At 44.8% G+C, this 20,987-nt stretch overlaps 1 protein-coding gene across 4 annotated transcripts in view; it reads left to right on the top strand.

Moving 5' to 3' along the window:
- Window positions 1-20,987, top strand: part of pcsk5b (proprotein convertase subtilisin/kexin type 5b) — a 292,169-nt gene that overhangs the window by 189,678 nt on the left and 81,504 nt on the right. For all 4 annotated transcript variants that reach the window (XM_084338245.1, XM_084338244.1, XM_084338246.1 and 1 more), the window contains exon 9: window positions 719-819. In XM_084338245.1, the coding sequence (XP_084194371.1) occupies window positions 719-819 (101 nt within the window). The remainder of the gene's footprint in view (window positions 1-718; window positions 820-20,987) is intronic.

Raw genomic sequence — 20,987 nt, 5'->3', positions numbered from 1 at the left:
CGAGCGCACACACACACACACACACACACACACACACACACACACACACACACTCGATGCACACATAATTATGGCTTAAGATAGTGAGCATGGATAGCCGTGAGGCCAGGTGGAGTCGTTGTGGGGTCTTTATTTGTATGTGTAGCAGAGGTCTTTACTTTAGCCTTTTGAACCTGGGGAGTGCGTGTGTAGTGATCAAGTGGAATGCCCTGGTTCGACCTCCATCTCCCTTCCATGATGCATTGAGGCAGACGGGGAGACAGTTGGCCGCCGTGGGCTAGCTTGTCTGCCGATCACCTGCTACATTCAACACACCGATGCCACACACACACACACACACACACACACACACACACACACACACACATACTGTAGGGCTCAGCAGGCTCTGTGGTACAGCCACATGAAGTCAGTGGCTCTAGTGGTTTTCTGTGTGTTATCAGGACAGGGTTTCAAAGCTGGAATGTATGGGTCCAAACCTCTGATTCTCATGACTCGTCCGTCCGTCTGTCTGTCTGTCTCTGTTTCTGTCTGTCTCTGTTTCTGTCTGTCTGTCTGTCTGTCTGTCTGTCTGTCTGTCTGTCTCTGTCTGTCTGTCTGTCTGTCTCTGTCTGTCTGTCTGTCTCTGTGTCTATCTGTCTCTTTCATTTGTCTTTCTCTTTCTCTTCCGCTTTCTCTCCTCTATCCTCTTTCTTTCAATCTCTCTCTCTCTCTGCAGATCACTACAGATTTGAGACATCGTTGTACTGACAGTCACACAGGAACATCGGCGTCTGCTCCAATGGCCGCCGCCATCATTGCTCTGGCTCTGGAGGCTAAGTAAGATCCCCATAACCACTACCCTTATCTTAACTTCAGCCCTTAACACCTACTCTTGTCTTAACCACTACCCTTATCTTAACCCCAGCCTTTTACCCATACTCTTATCTTAACCACTACTCTTATCTTAACCTCAGCCCTTAACCACTACCCTTATCTTAACCTCAGCCCTCAAGACCCCTCCACTCAAACATATGTTTGTATTATGGTAAACTCCTCTTGGAAGAATGCTTTGACCATACAGATTGATATTTTTGCTATCACCAGCATTTTTCACTGTCTTCCCCTGGAGAGAGAAAGCTTCGCTGTACTTCCCTGAAATCTGAGTTGCGTGTGTGATGTCACTAATACGTTGAGCCTATCACGGTCCAATATGTGGTAACTTGACACCTTTTAGCTTCCGCATTCACAGAGAGCTGAGTAGGTAAAGAATATAAGCTGCCGACTTGGAATCAATTAAATCAATATCAACGTGTCCTTATTGCCAATTTCATAGATCCTTGCATTCTCAATGAGGGTAGAGGTGTAGAGATGCTGCTAAACCATTTACAGTAGTTTATTGAACAATTTGGTAGAAAAAAACATATTTATATGAATTGTTCTTCAACATGGAACATGTTATGGGTTTAGAATACATCTGGAAGGGATCTTAAACCTGCGCTGATTGCATAATTCGCTGCAGCCTTGCTGAATTAAACGTGGAATGAGGGAAACACTGCAACCACAGTGCCTTCTCTCCCCACCTCATACTATTCTAATGTATTTCTACTTTTACCAGAGTACTGGTACTCCATAATTGTCTGTCCGTTAATGTTGCACCAAACGACCAAATCAAATTCCCTGTATGTGTAAACTACTTGGCAATAAAATAGCTTTCTGATTCTATCAGTGTATTTCTACTTTGACCAGCATGCTATTCTATTAGCGTATTTCTACTTTTACTAGAGTGTTATTCTACCACCATTATTCTACCATTCTAATGTACTCCTTTATCGATCCCCTTGGATAAATTCTACCATTAGCCACATTCTACCATTAGCCACCCCTGCTCTCCTACTTTTACATTTAGTCATTTTAGCTGACATCTTTATTCAAATTGACTTACAAATTGTGAACAAGTCAGCAGGAGGGGTACACCCCTGGCAGCTAAGGGCAAGTGGTATTGTTCGTCTAGCAGTGTCGAACTTGTGTCGAAATTGCAACTATGCTTCACTCTGAGTGTATAGTAGTATAGACTAGGGGTGTAACGGGACACATAGTAGTATAGACTAGGGGTGTAACGGGACACATAGTAGTATAGACTAGGGGTGTAACGGGACACATAGTAGTGTAGACTAGGGGTGTAACGGGACACATAGTAGTATAGACTAGGGGTGTAACGGGACACATAGTAGTGTAGACTAGGGGTGTAACGGGACACATAGTAGTATAGACTAGGGGTGTAACGGGACACATAGTAGTGTAGACTAGGGGTGTAACGGGACACATAGTAGTATAGACTAGGGGTGTAACGGGACACATAGTAGTATAGACTAGGGGTGTAACGGGACACATAGTAGTGTAGACTAGGGGTGTAACGGGACACATAGTAGTATAGACTAGGGGTGTAACGGGACACATAGTAGTGTAGACTAGGGGTGTAACGGGACACATAGTAGTATAGACTAGGGGTGTAACGGGACACATAGTAGTGTAGACTAGGGGTGTAACGGGACACATAGTAGTATAGACTAGGGGTGTAACGGGACACATAGTAGTGTAGACTAGGGGTGTAACGGGACACATAGTAGTATAGACTAGGGGTGTAACGGGACACATAGTAGTGTAGACTAGGGGTGTAACGGGACACATAGTAGTATAGACTAGGGGTGTAACGGGACACATAGTAGTATAGACTAGGGGTGTAACGGGACACATAGTAGTATAGACTAGGGGTGTAACGGGACACATAGTAGTATAGACTAGGGGTGTAACGGGACACATAGTAGTATAGACTAGGGGTGTAACGGGACACATAGTAGTGTAGACTAGGGGTGTAACGGGACACATAGTAGTGTAGACTAGGGGTGTAACAGGACACATAGTAGTATAGACTAGGGGTGTAACGGGACACATAGTAGTGTAGACTAGGGGTGTAACGGGACACATAGTAGTGTAGACTAGGGGTGTAACGGGACACATAGTAGTGTAGACTAGGGGTGTAACAGGACACATAGTAGTATAGACTAGGGGTGTAATAGGGCACATAGTAGTGTAGACTAGGGGTGTAATAGGGCACATAGTAGTGTAGACTAGGGGTGTAACGGGACACATAGTAGTGTAGACTAGGGGTGTAACGGGACACATAGTAGTGTAGACTAGGGGTGTAACGGGACACATAGTAGTGTAGACTAGGGGTGTAATAGGGCACATAGTAGTGTAGACTAGGGGTGTAATAGGGCACATAGTAGTATAGACTAGGGGTGTAACGGGACACATAGTAGTATAGACTAGGGGTGTAACGGGACACATAGTAGTATAGACTAGGGGTGTAACGGGACACATAGTAGTGTAGACTAGGGGTGTAACGGGACACATAGTAGTGTAGACTAGGGGTGTAACGGGACACATAGTAGTATAGACTAGGGGTGTAACGGGACACATAGTAGTGTAGACTAGGGGTGTAACAGGACACATAGTAGTATAGACTAGGGGTGTAACGGGACACATAGTAGTGTAGACTAGGGGTGTAACGGGACACATAGTAGTGTAGACTAGGGGTGTAACGGGACACATAGTAGTGTAGACTAGGGGTGTAACGGGACACATAGTAGTATAGACTAGGGGTGTAACGGGACACATAGTAGTATAGACTAGGGGTGTAACGGGACACATAGTAGTGTAGACTAGGGGTGTAACGGGACACATAGTAGTGTAGACTAGGGGTGTAACGGGACACATAGTAGTATAGACTAGGGGTGTAACGGGACACATAGTAGTGTAGACTAGGGGTGTAACGGGACACATAGTAGTATAGACTAGGGGTGTAACGGGACACATAGTAGTATAGACTAGGGGTGTAACGGGACACATAGTAGTGTAGACTAGGGGTGTAACGGGACACATAGTAGTATAGACTAGGGGTGTAACGGGACACATAGTAGTGTAGACTAGGGGTGTAACGGGACACATAGTAGTATAGACTAGGGGTGTAACGGGACACATAGTAGTATAGACTAGGGGTGTAACGGGACACATAGTAGTGTAGACTAGGGGTGTAACGGGACACATAGTAGTGTAGACTAGGGGTGTAACGGGACACATAGTAGTGTAGACTAGGGGTGTAACGGGACACACAGTAGTGTAGACTAGGGGTGTAACAGGACACATAGTAGTGTAGACTAGGGGTGTAACGGGACACATAGTAGTGTAGACTAGGGGTGTAACAGGACACATAGTAGTGTAGACTAGGGGTGTAACGGGACACACAGTAGTGTAGACTAGGGGTGTAACAGGACACATAGTAGTGTAGACTAGGGGTGTAACGGGACACATAGTAGTGTAGACTAGGGGTGTAACAGGACACATAGTAGTGTAGACTAGGGGTGTAACGGGACACATAGTAGTATAGACTAGGGGTGTAACGGGACACATAGTAGTGTAGACTAGGGGTGTAACGGGACACATAGTAGTATAGACTAGGGGTGTAACGGGACACATAGTAGTATAGACTAGGGGTGTAACGGGACACATAGTAGTATAGACTAGGGGTGTAACGGGACACATAGTAGTGTAGACTAGGGGTGTAACGGGACACATAGTAGTGTAGACTAGGGGTGTAACGGGACACATAGTAGTATAGACTAGGGGTGTAACGGGACACATAGTAGTATAGACTAGGGGTGTAACAGGACACATAGTAGTATAGACTAGGGGTGTAACGGGACACATAGTAGTGTAGACTAGGGGTGTAACGGGACACATAGTAGTGTAGACTAGGGGTGTAACGGGACACATAGTAGTGTAGACTAGGGGTGTAACGGGACACATAGTAGTATAGACTAGGGGTGTAACGGGACACATAGTAGTGTAGACTAGGGGTGTAACAGGACACATAGTAGTATAGACTAGGGGTGTAACGGGACACATAGTAGTGTAGACTAGGGGTGTAACGGGACACATAGTAGTGTAGACTAGGGGTGTAACGGGACACATAGTAGTATAGACTAGGGGTGTAACGGGACACATAGTAGTGTAGACTAGGGGTGTAACGGGACACATAGTAGTATAGACTAGGGGTGTAACAGGACACATAGTAGTATAGACTAGGGGTGTAACGGGACACATAGTAGTGTAGACTAGGGGTGTAACGGGACACATAGTAGTATAGACTAGGGGTGTAACGGGACACATAGTAGTGTAGACTAGGGGTGTAACGGGACACATAGTAGTGTAGACTAGGGGTGTAACGGGACACATAGTAGTGTAGACTAGGGGTGTAACGGGACACATAGTAGTATAGACTAGGGGTGTAACGGGACACATAGTAGTGTAGACTAGGGGTGTAACGGGACACATAGTAGTGTAGACTAGGGGTGTAACGGGACACATAGTAGTGTAGACTAGGGGTGTAACGGGACACATAGTAGTGTAGACTAGGGGTGTAACGGGACACATAGTAGTATAGACTAGGGGTGTAACGGGACACATAGTAGTGTAGACTAGGGGTGTAACGGGACACATAGTAGTGTAGACTAGGGGTGTAACGGGACACATAGTAGTATAGACTAGGGGTGTAACGGGACACATAGTAGTATAGACTAGGGGTGTAACGGGACACATAGTAGTATAGACTAGGGGTGTAGTAGTATAGACTAGGGGTGTAACGGGACACATAGTAGTGTAGACTAGGGGTGTAACGGGACACATAGTAGTGTAGACTAGGGGTGTAACGGGACACATAGTAGTATAGACTAGGGGTGTAACGGGACACATAGTAGTATAGACTAGGGGTGTAACGGGACACATAGTAGTATAGACTAGGGGTGTAACGGGACATATAGTAGTATAGACTAGGGGTGTAACGGGACACATAGTAGTGTAGACTAGGGGTGTAACGGGACACATAGTAGTGTAGACTAGGGGTGTAACGGGACACATAGTAGTATAGACTAGGGGTGTAACGGGACACATAGTAGTATAGACTAGGGGTGTAACGGGACACATAGTAGTGTAGACTAGGGGTGTAACGGGACACATAGTAGTATAGACTAGGGGTGTAACTGGACACATAGTAGTGTAGACTAGGGGTGTAACGGGACACATAGTAGTATAGACTAGGGGTGTAACGGGACACATAGTAGTATAGACTAGGGGTGTAACGGGACACATAGTAGTGTAGACTAGGGGTGTAACGGGACACATAGTAGTATAGACTAGGGGTGTAACTGGACACATAGTAGTGTAGACTAGGGGTGTAACGGGACACATAGTAGTATAGACTAGGGGTGTAACGGGACACATAGTAGTATAGACTAGGGGTGTAACGGGACACATAGTAGTGTAGACTAGGGGTGTAACGGGACACATAGTAGTGTAGACTAGGGGTGTAACGGGACACATAGTAGTGTAGACTAGGGGTGTAACGGGACACATAGTAGTATAGACTAGGGGTGTAACGGGACACATAGTAGTATAGACTAGGGGTGTAACGGGACACACAGTAGTATAGACTAGGGGTGTAACGGGACACATAGTAGTATAGACTAGGGGTGTAACGGGACACATAGTAGTATAGACTAGGGGTGTAACGGGACACATAGTAGTATAGACTAGGGGTGTAACGGGACACATAGTAGTGTAGACTAGGGGTGTAACGGGACACATAGTAGTATAGACTAGGGGTGTAACGGGACACATAGTAGTATAGACTAGGGGTGTAACGGGACACATAGTAGTGTAGACTAGGGGTGTAACGGGACACATAGTAGTATAGACTAGGGGTGTAACGGGACACATAGTAGTATAGACTAGGGGTGTAACGGGACACATAGTAGTGTAGACTAGGGGTGTAACGGGACACATAGTAGTATAGACTAGGGGTGTAACGGGACACATAGTAGTATAGACTAGGGGTGTAACGGGACACATAGTAGTGTAGACTAGGGGTGTAACGGGACACATAGTAGTGTAGACTAGGGGTGTAACGGGACACATAGTAGTATAGACTAGGGGTGTAACGGGACACATAGTAGTGTAGACTAGGGGTGTAACGGGACACATAGTAGTATAGACTAGGGGTGTAACGGGACACATAGTAGTATAGACTAGGGGTGTAACGGGACACATAGTAGTGTAGACTAGGGGTGTAACGGGACACATAGTAGTGTAGACTAGGGGTGTAACGGGACACATAGTAGTGTAGACTAGGGGTGTAACGGGACACATAGTAGTGTAGACTAGGGGTGTAACGGGACACATAGTAGTATAGACTAGGGGTGTAACGGGACACATAGTAGTATAGACTAGGGGTGTAACGGGACACATAGTAGTGTAGACTAGGGGTGTAACGGGACACATAGTAGTATAGACTAGGGGTGTAACGGGACACATAGTAGTGTAGACTAGGGGTGTAACGGGACACATAGTAGTGTAGACTAGGGGTGTAACGGGACACATAGTAGTGTAGACTAGGGGTGTAACGGGACACATAGTAGTGTAGACTAGGGGTGTAACGGGACACATAGTAGTGTAGACTAGGGGTGTAACGGGACACATAGTAGTGTAGACTAGGGGTGTAACGGGACACATAGTAGTGTAGACTAGGGGTGTAACGGGACACATAGTAGTGTAGACTAGGGGTGTAACGGGACACATAGTAGTGTAGACTAGGGGTGTAACGGGACACATAGTAGTGTAGACTAGGGGTGTAACGGGACACATAGTAGTGTAGACTAGGGGTGTAACGGGACACATAGTAGTGTAGACTAGGGGTGTAACGGGACACATAGTAGTATAGACTAGGGGTGTAACGGGACACATAGTAGTGTAGACTAGGGGTGTAACGGGACACATAGTAGTGTAGACTAGGGGTGTAACGGGACACATAGTAGTGTAGACTAGGGGTGTAACGGGACACATAGTAGTATAGACTAGGGGTGTAACGGGACACATAGTAGTATAGACTAGGGGTGTAACGGGAGACATAGTAGTATAGACTAGGGGTGTAACGGGACACATAGTAGTGTAGACTAGGGGTGTAACGGGACACATAGTAGTATAGACTAGGGGTGTAACGGGACACATAGTAGTATAGACTAGGGGTGTAACGGGACACATAGTAGTATAGACTAGGGGTGTAACGGGACACATAGTAGTGTAGACTAGGGGTGTAACGGGACACATAGTAGTATAGACTAGGGGTGTAACGGGACACATAGTAGTATAGACTAGGGGTGTAACGGGACACATAGTAGTGTAGACTAGGGGTGTAACGGGACACATAGTAGTGTAGACTAGGGGTGTAACGGGACACATAGTAGTGTAGACTAGGGGTGTAACGGGACACATAGTAGTATAGACTAGGGGTGTAACGGGACACATAGTAGTGTAGACTAGGGGTGTAACGGGACACATAGTAGTGTAGACTAGGGGTGTAACGGGACACATAGTAGTGTAGACTAGGGGTGTAACGGGACACATAGTAGTATAGACTAGGGGTGTAACGGGACACATAGTAGTATAGACTAGGGGTGTAACGGGACACATAGTAGTATAGACTAGGGGTGTAACGGGACACATAGTAGTATAGACTAGGGGTGTAACGGGACACATAGTAGTGTAGACTAGGGGTGTAACGGGACACATAGTAGTATAGACTAGGGGTGTAACGGGACACATAGTAGTATAGACTAGGGGTGTAACGGGACACATAGTAGTGTAGACTAGGGGTGTAACGGGACACATAGTAGTGTAGACTAGGGGTGTAACGGGACACATAGTAGTGTAGACTAGGGGTGTAACGGGACACATAGTAGTGTAGACTAGGGGTGTAACGGGACACATAGTAGTGTAGACTAGGGGTGTAACGGGACACATAGTAGTATAGACTAGGGGTGTAACGGGACACATAGTAGTATAGACTAGGGGTGTAACGGGACACATAGTAGTGTAGACTAGGGGTGTAACGGGACACATAGTAGTGTAGACTAGGGGTGTAACGGGACACATAGTAGTATAGACTAGGGGTGTAACGGGACACATAGTAGTGTAGACTAGGGGTGTAACGGGACACATAGTAGTATAGACTAGGGGTGTAACGGGACACATAGTAGTGTAGACTAGGGGTGTAACGGGACACATAGTAGTATAGACTAGGGGTGTAACGGGACACATAGTAGTGTAGACTAGGGGTGTAACGGGACACATAGTAGTATAGACTAGGGGTGTAACGGGACACATAGTAGTATAGACTAGGGGTGTAACGGGACATAGTAGTGTAGACTAGGGGTGTAACGGGACACATAGTAGTATAGACTAGGGGTGTAACGGGACACATAGTAGTATAGACTAGGGGTGTAACGGGACACATAGTAGTATAGACTAGGGGTGTAACGGGACACATAGTAGTGTAGACTAGGGGTGTAACGGGACACATAGTAGTGTAGACTAGGGGTGTAACGGGACACATAGTAGTGTAGACTAGGGGTGTAACGGGACACATAGTAGTGTAGACTAGGGGTGTAACGGGACACATAGTAGTGTAGACTAGGGGTGTAACGGGACACATAGTAGTGTAGACTAGGGGTGTAACGGGACACATAGTAGTGTAGACTAGGGGTGTAACGGGACACATAGTAGTATAGACTAGGGGTGTAACGGGACACATAGTAGTGTAGACTAGGGGTGTAACGGGACACATAGTAGTATAGACTAGGGGTGTAACGGGACACATAGTAGTGTAGACTAGGGGTGTAACGGGACACATAGTAGTATAGACTAGGGGTGTAACGGGACACATAGTAGTGTAGACTAGGGGTGTAACGGGACACATAGTAGTGTAGACTAGGGGTGTAACGGGACACATAGTAGTGTAGACTAGGGGTGTAACAGGACACATAGTAGTATAGACTAGGGGTGTAACGGGACACATAGTAGTGTAGACTAGGGGTGTAACGGGACACATAGTAGTGTAGACTAGGGGTGTAACGGGACACATAGTAGTGTAGACTAGGGGTGTAACGGGACACATAGTAGTGTAGACTAGGGGTGTAACGGGACACATAGTAGTATAGACTAGGGGTGTAACGGGACACATAGTAGTATAGACTAGGGGTGTAACGGGACACATAGTAGTATAGACTAGGGGTGTAACGGGACACATAGTAGTGTAGACTAGGGGTGTAACAGGACACATAGTAGTGTAGACTAGGGGTGTAACGGGACACATAGTAGTGTAGACTAGGGGTGTAACGGACACATAGTAGTATAGACTAGGGGTGTAACGGGACACATAGTAGTATAGACTAGGGGTGTAACGGGACACATAGTAGTATAGACTAGGGGTGTAACGGGACACATAGTAGTATAGACTAGGGGTGTAACGGGACACATAGTAGTATAGACTAGGGGTGTAACGGGACACATAGTAGTATAGACTAGGGGTGTAACGGGACACATAGTAGTATAGACTAGGGGTGTAACGGGACACATAGTAGTATAGACTAGGGGTGTAACGGGACACATAGTAGTATAGACTAGGGGTGTAACGGGACACATAGTAGTGTAGACTAGGGGTGTAACGGGACACATAGTAGTGTAGACTAGGGGTGTAACGGGACACATAGTAGTGTAGACTAGGGGTGTAACGGGACACATAGTAGTGTAGACTAGGGGTGTAACGGGACACATAGTAGTGTAGACTAGGGGTGTAACGGGACACATAGTAGTGTAGACTAGGGGTGTAACGGGACACATAGTAGTGTAGACTAGGGGTGTAACGGGACACATAGTAGTGTAGACTAGGGGTGTAACGGGACACATAGTAGTGTAGACTAGGGGTGTAACGGGACACATAGTAGTGTAGACTAGGGGTGTAACGGGACACATAGTAGTATAGACTAGGGGTGTAACGGGACACATAGTAGTATAGACTAGGGGTGTAACGGGACACATAGTAGTGTAGACTAGGGGTGTAACGGGACACATAGTAGTGTAGACTAGGGGTGTAACGGGACACATAGTAGTGTAGACTAGGGGTGTAACGGGACACATAGTAGTGTAGACTAGGGGTGTAACAGGACACATAGTAGTATAGACTAGGGGTGTAACGGGACACATAGTAGTGTAGACTAGGGGTGTAACGGGACACATAGTAGTATAGACTAGGGGTGTAACGGGACACATAGTAGTATAGACTAGGGGTGTAACGGGACACATAGTAGTGTAGACTAGGGGTGTAACAGGACACATAGTAGTATAGACTAGGGGTGTAACGGGACACATAGTAGTATAGACTAGGGGTGTAACGGGACACATAGTAGTGTAGACTAGGGGTGTAACGGGACACATAGTAGTATAGACTAGGGGTGTAACGGGACACATAGTAGTGTAGACTAGGGGTGTAACGGGACACATAGTAGTATAGACTAGGGGTGTAACGGGACACATAGTAGTGTAGACTAGGGGTGTAACGGGACACATAGTAGTGTAGACTAGGGGTGTAACGGGACACATAGTAGTGTAGACTAGGGGTGTAACGGGACACATAGTAGTATAGACTAGGGGTGTAACGGGACACATAGTAGTATAGACTAGGGGTGTAACGGGACACATAGTAGTATAGACTAGGGGTGTAACGGGACACATAGTAGTGTAGACTAGGGGTGTAACGGGACACATAGTAGTATAGACTAGGGGTGTAACGGGACACATAGTAGTATAGACTAGGGGTGTAACAGGACACATAGTAGTGTAGACTAGGGGTGTAACGGGACACATAGTAGTGTAGACTAGGGGTGTAACGGGACACATAGTAGTGTAGACTAGGGGTGTAACGGGACACATAGTAGTATAGACTAGGGGTGTAACGGGACACATAGTAGTGTAGACTAGGGGTGTAACGGGACACATAGTAGTATAGACTAGGGGTGTAACGGGACACATAGTAGTGTAGACTAGGGGTGTAACGGGACACATAGTAGTGTAGACTAGGGGTGTAACGGGACACATAGTAGTATAGACTAGGGGTGTAACGGGACACATAGTAGTGTAGACTAGGGGTGTAACGGGACACATAGTAGTATAGACTAGGGGTGTAACGGGACACATAGTAGTATAGACTAGGGGTGTAACGGGACACATAGTAGTATAGACTAGGGGTGTAACGGGACACATAGTAGTATAGACTAGGGGTGTAACGGGACACATAGTAGTATAGACTAGGGGTGTAACGGGACACATAGTAGTGTAGACTAGGGGTGTAATAGGGCACATAGTAGTATAGACTATGGGTGTAGTAGTATAGACTAGGGGTGTAGTAGTATAGACTAGGGGTGTAGTAGTATAGACTATGGGTGTAGTAGTATAGACTATGGGTGTAGTAGTATAGACTATGGGTGTAGTAGTATAGACTATGGGTGTAGTAGTATAGACTATGGGTGTAGTAGTATAGACTATGGGTGTAGTAGTATAGACTATGGGTGTAGTAGTATAGACTAGGGGTGTAGTAGTATAGACTAGGGGTGTAGTAGTATAGACTATGGGTGTAGTAGTATAGACTAGGGGTGTAGTAGTATAGACTAGGGGTGTAGTAGTATAGACTATGGGTGTAGTAGTATAGACTATGGGTGTAGTAGTATAGACTATGGGTGTAGTAGTATAGACTATGGGTGTAGTAGTATAGACTATGGGTGTAGTAGTATAGACTATGGGTGTAGTAGTATAGACTATGGGTGTAGTAGTATAGACTATGGGTGTAGTAGTATAGACTAGGGGTGTAGTAGTATAGACTAGGGGTGTAGTAGTATAGACTAGGGGTGTAGTAGTATAGACTATGGGTGTAGTAGTATAGACTATGGGTGTAGTAGTATAGACTATGGGTGTAGTAGTATAGACTATGGGTGTAGTAGTATAGACTATGGGTGTAGTAGTATAGACTATGGGTGTAGTAGTATAGACTATGGGTGTAGTAGTATAGACTATGGGTGTAGTAGTATAGACTATGGGTGTAGTAGTATAGACTGGGTGTAACGGGACACAAACACCACGATTCGGTACGGTTTTGAAGTCCCAGTTCGGTATGTTTTCGGTACAGTGGGGGAAAGTTTGCAGAACTTGGCTTTCCATGTTCCACTCGGGGTTTATGTAGTGTGCAGTTAGTTAATTAGGGCTATCAATGAATATTTTATATTCAAATTAATAATCAAATACATTAGACTGTGAAAATCAATATTAGATTGTGAGAAAAAAACATTGCATGATGGATAGGAGACACGCAACGTCATTCTCATTAACACTTTGGATGCCCAACCCGAGTTTTCTCGGGTTTACCCCATAACGAGGGGATGCCCATGAATGCCCATAACGAGAATATATATATATTTTTTATTAGCGATCTGAATTAATATTTCATCAACCGAGTCTACCGTTGGTAAATCAGCCACTCCAGGCGCTCAGATGTGAAAAAAGCGCCCCCTATCGTCTCCCAGATGGTAATTTAAAACATAGATTAGGCGATATTAACGTTAACATTGAAGTGGTGCTGGGCATTCAAGCACTAAATGTGCGCCCCCTGCTGGGCATTCAAAGTGTTAAGCTGCAGAACACGGCAGTAGTAACAACAACAACAACCACAACAACCGCATGGCGTGATGGCAGAGAGTTCAGAACCCAACTCGGTCACGAAGACAGTGATTTTCACGCTGAGCTTAATCTAAAAGCCCCGGTTGGAAATACTTCTGATTTTGATCAACCTGTGGAACCTGGAGACAAAGCTGTATGCAAGCTATGTTTTTAGCACTTTATTGTAAATCATCCCTCGGGGTAAAACTTGTAGATATTGAATAACGAATAGAGACAGACACGTCATGCAGGTCCCTAATGGTTTGATAACTATTTCCTGTTTCATGCCAAGGAAAATATATAATTTCATGTTGTGTATGGATGCTGTGTATGAATGTCCATGCTATTATTCCGTAAACTTTCATTAATTTGTTTTGGCTCTGAGAGAGACGGCCCCATCTCAATTCCTCCTCACGCACTGAAAGAGATGTGCGTGGGGCTGAACGAACAACATCCGGCCCTTTTGCGCAAGTTATATTTTTGGGAACGGGGGAAACTTGGAGTTTTGAACTAAGTTCTGCACACACAAAAAAAAGTTAGTGGTTAGTTCTGTTCGTGGTTAAAGTAATGTTGCGTTCGTTCGGTACACAGTGCACACTGAACCGAAAGTCCCGTACCAAAACGGATCAGTACGAATGTGTACCGTTACACCCCTACTATAGACATATTAGCATAGTAGTATAGGCATAGTAGCATAATACATAGTAGTATAGGCATAGTAGCATAATACATAGTAGTATAATTAGGCATAGTAGCATAGTACATACGTAGGCATAGTACATAGTAGGAAGTAGTATAGTACATAGTAGATAGTAGGGATGAGCCCTAATCCAAATATGGATCCAGATAAATCTGGATAATGAGATGGACATAGATATTTTTCTTATACAGATAATAATATTAATCTGGGGGGAGGAAATGTTGTTTTGAGCTCCATTGATGCAGCGCTCTGCCTAGGCGCACCATCTGTTCACCGTCAAAAACGACCTGTAGGATGGCCCTGTCTCTTCGTCTGGACCCGCGGACATTATTAGTAATCATAATTATTACTTGGAAAGTTATGTGTCAAAAAAAGAGAGATGTTTTCTTGAGTTTTCTCCTATATCGGCGGCTCCACGGCGAGCGAGACAACCTAGAGAAAGCTCGTCTTTAAGCGTGTCTTAAATCATCATCATGAGTTATGCATGTCAAATTGATTATTGATTAGTGTCACCGCGTGGGCGCGCCTCTGGAAACCTATTTCAGAACACACGGCTCCCAGCCTCTCCTCTCTCACATCACCGCACCGAGAGCAGCCTTCAACTAGGGGTGGGAATCACCAGTTTCATCACGATACGATATCGATTCTTTGGACAACGATACGATATTTGCCGATATCACAACGTCTGCCATGATACAATACGATACAATTCGATTAAGGTGCCTGCGATCGATATGAGACGATATTATATGCCCATTTAACAGAATCGGTAACATTTAGATCAACTTAAAAAAGGCAACGGAAATATCATTTGACATTTTTATTTTTGAGCTCTTCCAGACATTTAAATGAAAAACAATCTATTGTTTTTTAATACAAATAGACCTCCTGTTCACTGTAAAGTGCCACGTTTTGATATATTGAGCTTTAAACTTTAAGTATATTTTTTTGGAACTCACAACACGCAACCTAAAACCCCTTCCTCTCCCAAACCGTTCCTACTATTGTTTTATGTTGCATGATGATCATGAATACATTTATTATGTATTGTATTTTTTATCTTTAAAGGATAACTCCACTATTTTGGGAAATTAGCTTATTTAACATCTTCCCTGGAGTTAGACAAGAAGATGCATACCTTTTTTGTCTCTGTGCGTGCATTTTAGCTTTGGGAATAGATGCTCCGTTAGCATAGCTTAGCTTCATCACTGGAAGTGAGGCAGGACAGTAGCCTTACAGTGCCTTACAGTGTATTGCAAGGTCTGACATTGACCAAACTTGATATGCATGACCTTGGTGGGCTCTAGGTCAACTCCTGAAAAGGGGGTCAATGTCAGACTTTGCAATCAAAAGTTAGGGGGCTAATAACCCTTGCCATAATTTCAGTGCGCCCCTAACTTTTGATTGCAAGGTCTGACATTGACCCCTTTTTCAGGAGTTGACCTAGAGCCCACCAAGGTCATGCATATCAAGTTTGGTCAATGTCAGACCTTGCAATACACTGTAAGGCTACTGTCCTGCCTCACTTCCAGTGATGAAGCTAAGCTATGCTAACGGAGCATCTATTCCCAAAGCTAAAATGCACGCACAGAGACAAAAAAGGTATGCATCTTCTTGTCTAACTCCAGGGAAGATGTTAAATAAGCTAATTTCCCAAAATAGTGGAGTTATCCTTTAAATATCAACATTATCTGTCCATCCTCAGTAAATTTACTATCAATATAATATACTCCTGACTTCATCTGGTCTTTCCAAACGCACACACACACAGAAAGGGATAATGCTCCCCGCCTCTCCTCTCTAACATCACCGCACTGAGAGCAGCCGTCGCAGAGTCCGGGAATTTATAGATCATTTATCTGTTCAAAAGTTCTCATGGGTTGTCCTGGTATGAGAAATACAAATGCTAGTTACTGGTAATGGAAATTCTGAATTAAAAACATGCATCACAATGCTTTTGTTCTCCAGACACGCACTGTTCCAAATATTATTAGAAATATATAGGTAGAGAAATATATATTAAATCAAATTAAATATATATATTTCCAATGAATATTAGTTTAAAAAAAAATGGCCAGATTTAACATGACTTCCTTTAATCTAATAATAATAATAATAATAATTCATTGTATTTATATAGCGCTTCTCAATGACCCAAAGTCGCTGACAGTAGTTAGGAACGTAGTAAAAACAAAGAAACAAAAACAAAGAAACAAAAACAAAAGGAACATGAGACCATGGGGGGAACAGGGAAGACCGCATGATGGCACAAAAAGACAGAGCGACAGGAGACAGACATCAATCGGTTGGAGGGGGTGGGGGGGTTATGGGTGGGGGGGGGGTTGAAGGCAAGGGAGAACAGGTGGGTTTTGAGGCGAGCTTTGAAGGTGGAGAGTGTAGGGGAGTCTCTGATAGACTGAGGGAGGGAGTTCCAGAGTCGGGGTGCAGTGCGAGAGAAGGCCCGATCACCAACGTTTTTGAGTTTGGATGTCGGGACAGTGAGGGAGGCAGTGGGGGAGGACCAGAGGGAACGAGTGGGGCGGTAGGGAAGGAGATCAGTCGGGTAGGGGGGGGGGGCAGGCTGTACAATTAACTAATGTCCATTTGTTAATTGTACTTAACAAATGGACATATTGTATAATAATTGTTGCCAAAAAAGTTTTGTTGATTGAACAGATGCAGATAATGACGTCTCCGCACAGCCCTAGTAGATAGTAGTATAGACACAGTAGCATAGTACATACTAGTAAAAGACGGTACTCTTCTGTCTTTCTGTTAATCTATTCCTTTATCTCTTTCTATTTATCAATTGCTTTATCTCTTTCTTACGGTCTCTGACTCTCCCTCTCTGTTTCTCTTTCTTTATCTCATCTCATTCTCTCCATCTCTCGCTATTGCCTCATTCTCGTCACGATTCACCCGCTCACTTACTCAGTTTCGCTTACCACACACACACACGCGCGCACGCACTCACACAGTTTAGAGGAAGTGTTTGAGTTGTGTTGATGGTATCAGCTGTTATCAGTGACTCTGACTGATAAACACATCAAGACGCAGCTACGCCAAACACTAAACAACACACACACACACACACACACACACACACACACACACACACACACACACACACACACACACACACACACACACACACACACACACACACACACACACACACACATTTAGAATATTTTATTTATGTCCACATAAAGACAAAGTTTAAAGGACACAAATATTAACAGTGCACTTGTACATTGTGGGATTATTCCGATACAATCGTGCCACAGTGGCAATCAAAGTTACAGACTCACACGGATGATGAACCTGACAATCAACACACGGCTCATGGGTACAGATAGCAGCGTCTTCTCCAAATTGCCCGGCTGCCAATAATTGCTGACACTGAGCAATATTTTGCTAATTGTTTGGCTCTTCTCTTCGGAAGACCGGCCATCTGAAGGCCTCTAACACCCAACTTATGGACATGACCCAGGCTTCCAAATATGAAGACTAAAAGTTTACAGTTGTAGCCAAGTTGTGATATGGTATGGTCTAACAGTTGATATTTTAACATTTTGGTTGTAAATGCTTCCTCTAGACTGTAATCAAACGTGCAACCAACTTCTAGGATGAGAACCTCTCTGTTATTCTCATTAACAACAACATCGGGGGTGTTTGCTGAAATGTCAGAGCAGTGAATTGTCCCTACACAGATTGAGCATATAATAGCTTCACACTGGTGTGCTTATACAGCTTATATGTTGCAGGTGACCCGAGTGTGGAACTGACACTGTCTGCAATCAGGTTCACGATCCTATCATGCCTACAAATGTAGAGCCCTTTGTATGCATGACAGCCATTGAGTATGTGAGACATGGTTTCTGTTGTCTGTTCGTGACCATGGTGTATGCAGTGTGGGCTATGACTGCCAGGGAACCAGATGGAAAGGTTGAGCATTGATGGTAAAACCTGTAGCCTAGCTTTTAAAGTAAAAATGATGATACTCTCATCAATGGCTACATTTTTTAAAACTGCGTGCGAGACAGTGTTCAGCGGCAGGGAGACAAGCAAGCTTCCCTTGCAGTTTAAGCTCAGTCCAGTGTTGACGTTGTTGTTGTGCCGACATGAGATGGCCACGGGCATTGGTAAGTGGCAGTTCATGCCACATTCCACAGATGTCAATGGTGGCCTTCACAGAGATGGTAGGGTCAGAGATGATCTCCTCAGAAACGTTAACAGCGTCTGAGTCCGGCCCCACCCACTCCAGGGCCACGTTGGACCAGCCACATAGGTCATTCAGGTCTGGCCAGTCAGACCACACCCCGAATCCGGGGGCGCGGCTGTCCAGCTTTCCACTTGCTTTCTTCTTGTAACCCAGGAAGTTTGGATCCACACACACACACACACAACACAGCGCACACGCACACACACAAACACTAAACAACACACACACACACACATACTGCACTAATCACATACATCATACTGGCAGAACACACAGGTACCTCACTACACAAAGCTGTCCTGAACACACACACAAAGCCGTCCTGAACACACACAAAGCTGTCCTGAACACACACACAAAGCTGTCCTGAACACACACACAAAGGTGTCCTGAACACACACACACAAAGCTGTCCTGAACACACACACAAAGCTGTCCTGCACACACACACATTCCATCTCCAGCGCTTGTTTCCGCGGGATCAGTGTCTTTGCGGTGTGTCCCTCTGTCTCGTGTCCCTCTGTCTCGTCCTCATCATCAGTTGAATAAGTGAAAGACATGGAAGACACTGTTTCACAAGCTGCCGGTTTACAGCAGCAGGAAGTTGAGGACCGAGCCGGCACCCGGCATCCTTCCTCTCCCTCCCTACCCCTTCATCCCTCTCTTCCTCCACATCACTCTGCGTGTGTTCATCCATAATTAGGCCGTGCGGCGCGGAGCCTCCTTGGGACATGTCTTCTTCTATGGTTTGTCCCGACGCGCTGCTCCATTAATTAGTATTGGCTGGTTTATAGGCGGTGGCCTAGATAACGAAGCCAAAGTCACTTTTAATTAATGACCTTGAAACATTTATAGAGCTTTAATTACAGAGGGGGGAACTAAACCTATTAATATTGATCCGATATCATTAATTAATCCCAACGTTCAAAGCGTTGCCCCCCCCCCCCCCCCCCGCATGAATAATAAAAAAACAAAAACAAAAATCTGAATCTTATGTTTTATTTTGAGAAGTTGGTCCGTATTTAGGCCATGTGTTCTGTGTTCTGCTCCCGTCAGATGCTCAAAATGAATTGAGATTCAGAAAGCTGTATTGCTACTACGTGACAGAAAATGTCCTTTGACTTCTGAAAAGCCATCAAAACAACAAAACCATACAGAGAGTCTAAGAGGTGATGGAGGAAGACATAACTGAGCATGGGAATGGCCATCATATGCGTTGATCATAATGTTCTAAGCCCTTATACACTTTCAAAAAATACTTGACACAGTGCTGAGCTACATCTGAAATTAATCCTCAGGTTCCCAGCTGTCATATGATTCATACCACTTCTATGTGGCATCTACTGTTGACCTGCTATCTCCCCCTGAAGATACCCCCCCCCCCCTCCTAGTAAAACTATGCTTTCAGGAATGGCGAGGATGCAAAGCATGTTAGACACATTGGACCCGTTCCACGCAGAGTTTTCACTGCACATATAGAAACAGTGTGAGAAAAAAAAGCAGGGACTTATTTGCAATTAGTTCTTATTTCGGGTCTGCACTCTGTCACACGCGGTGCTACCTTGGGTTACTTCTGAGCATGACTGACACGCAAGAAAAAACCTTGAATCAAGACTCTGTATAACGTATCCGTAATCGCATAATTCTTTATTGCAATTTCGATTTAAAATCGATTTGTCGTTCAGCCCTAGCTGTTGGATGTTGGAACACATCCAGAAGAGAGCAGAGTAAAGTCCACTATCGGCTATCTCTGAGAATGGAATAGAATACAATATTTTATTGCCAAGTAAATTTTTTACAAGTTCCAGGCATTTAAACCCATCCTAACTATTTAGGGGCAGTGTGCGGTAAGTAACATTGTTCATCAAACAGTGTTGTACTTGAGTGCTACAGTCTTCAGTGCATAGTATAGACATAATTAGCATAGTAGGTAAGGCAACTATAGGCAAGGTAGATTACTTAGTAGCAAAGTGCATAATAGTATACACACAGTCGGTACGAAAGTTAGTTTTATTTATTAATTTATTTTATTTCAGATATCGATTTGAAGAAGTGTGGTTTCAAGTCAAGTGTTTCACTTTCAGTTTTGGCAAAGTCAAATCCAACCTCCTTTTGATTGACGGGCAGTAAGCTCCTGTTCAATTGACGAGTGTGGTCCAAGCCGAGGGATGGCATCCATCGCTGAAGATCTCTCATTAGGAGCAGACCCAGAGGAATAACTGCTATGATGGAAGCCACGAGCCCCGGAGGTCTGAGACACAGGCAGAGCCGAACCTTTGGACTCGGTTTGAACTGAGAGACCTCCCAGGGCGGCGAAAGACTGGGAAAGCACTAGTCCAAGGAAAGTGATTCTCTGTGTGAGAGGTCTTCTTGTGGTTTATCATAAAGCCAGAGGCTTGTAAGTGAGATACCGGGTTTCCCGCG

Source organism: Notolepis coatsorum, assembly GCF_963971535.1.
Source record: "Notolepis coatsorum genome assembly, chromosome: 2".
Lineage (NCBI taxonomy): Eukaryota > Metazoa > Chordata > Actinopteri > Aulopiformes > Paralepididae > Notolepis > Notolepis coatsorum.
Note: the sequence above shows the minus strand (reverse complement) of the source record. Positions and strands in the feature narration are given on the sequence as shown.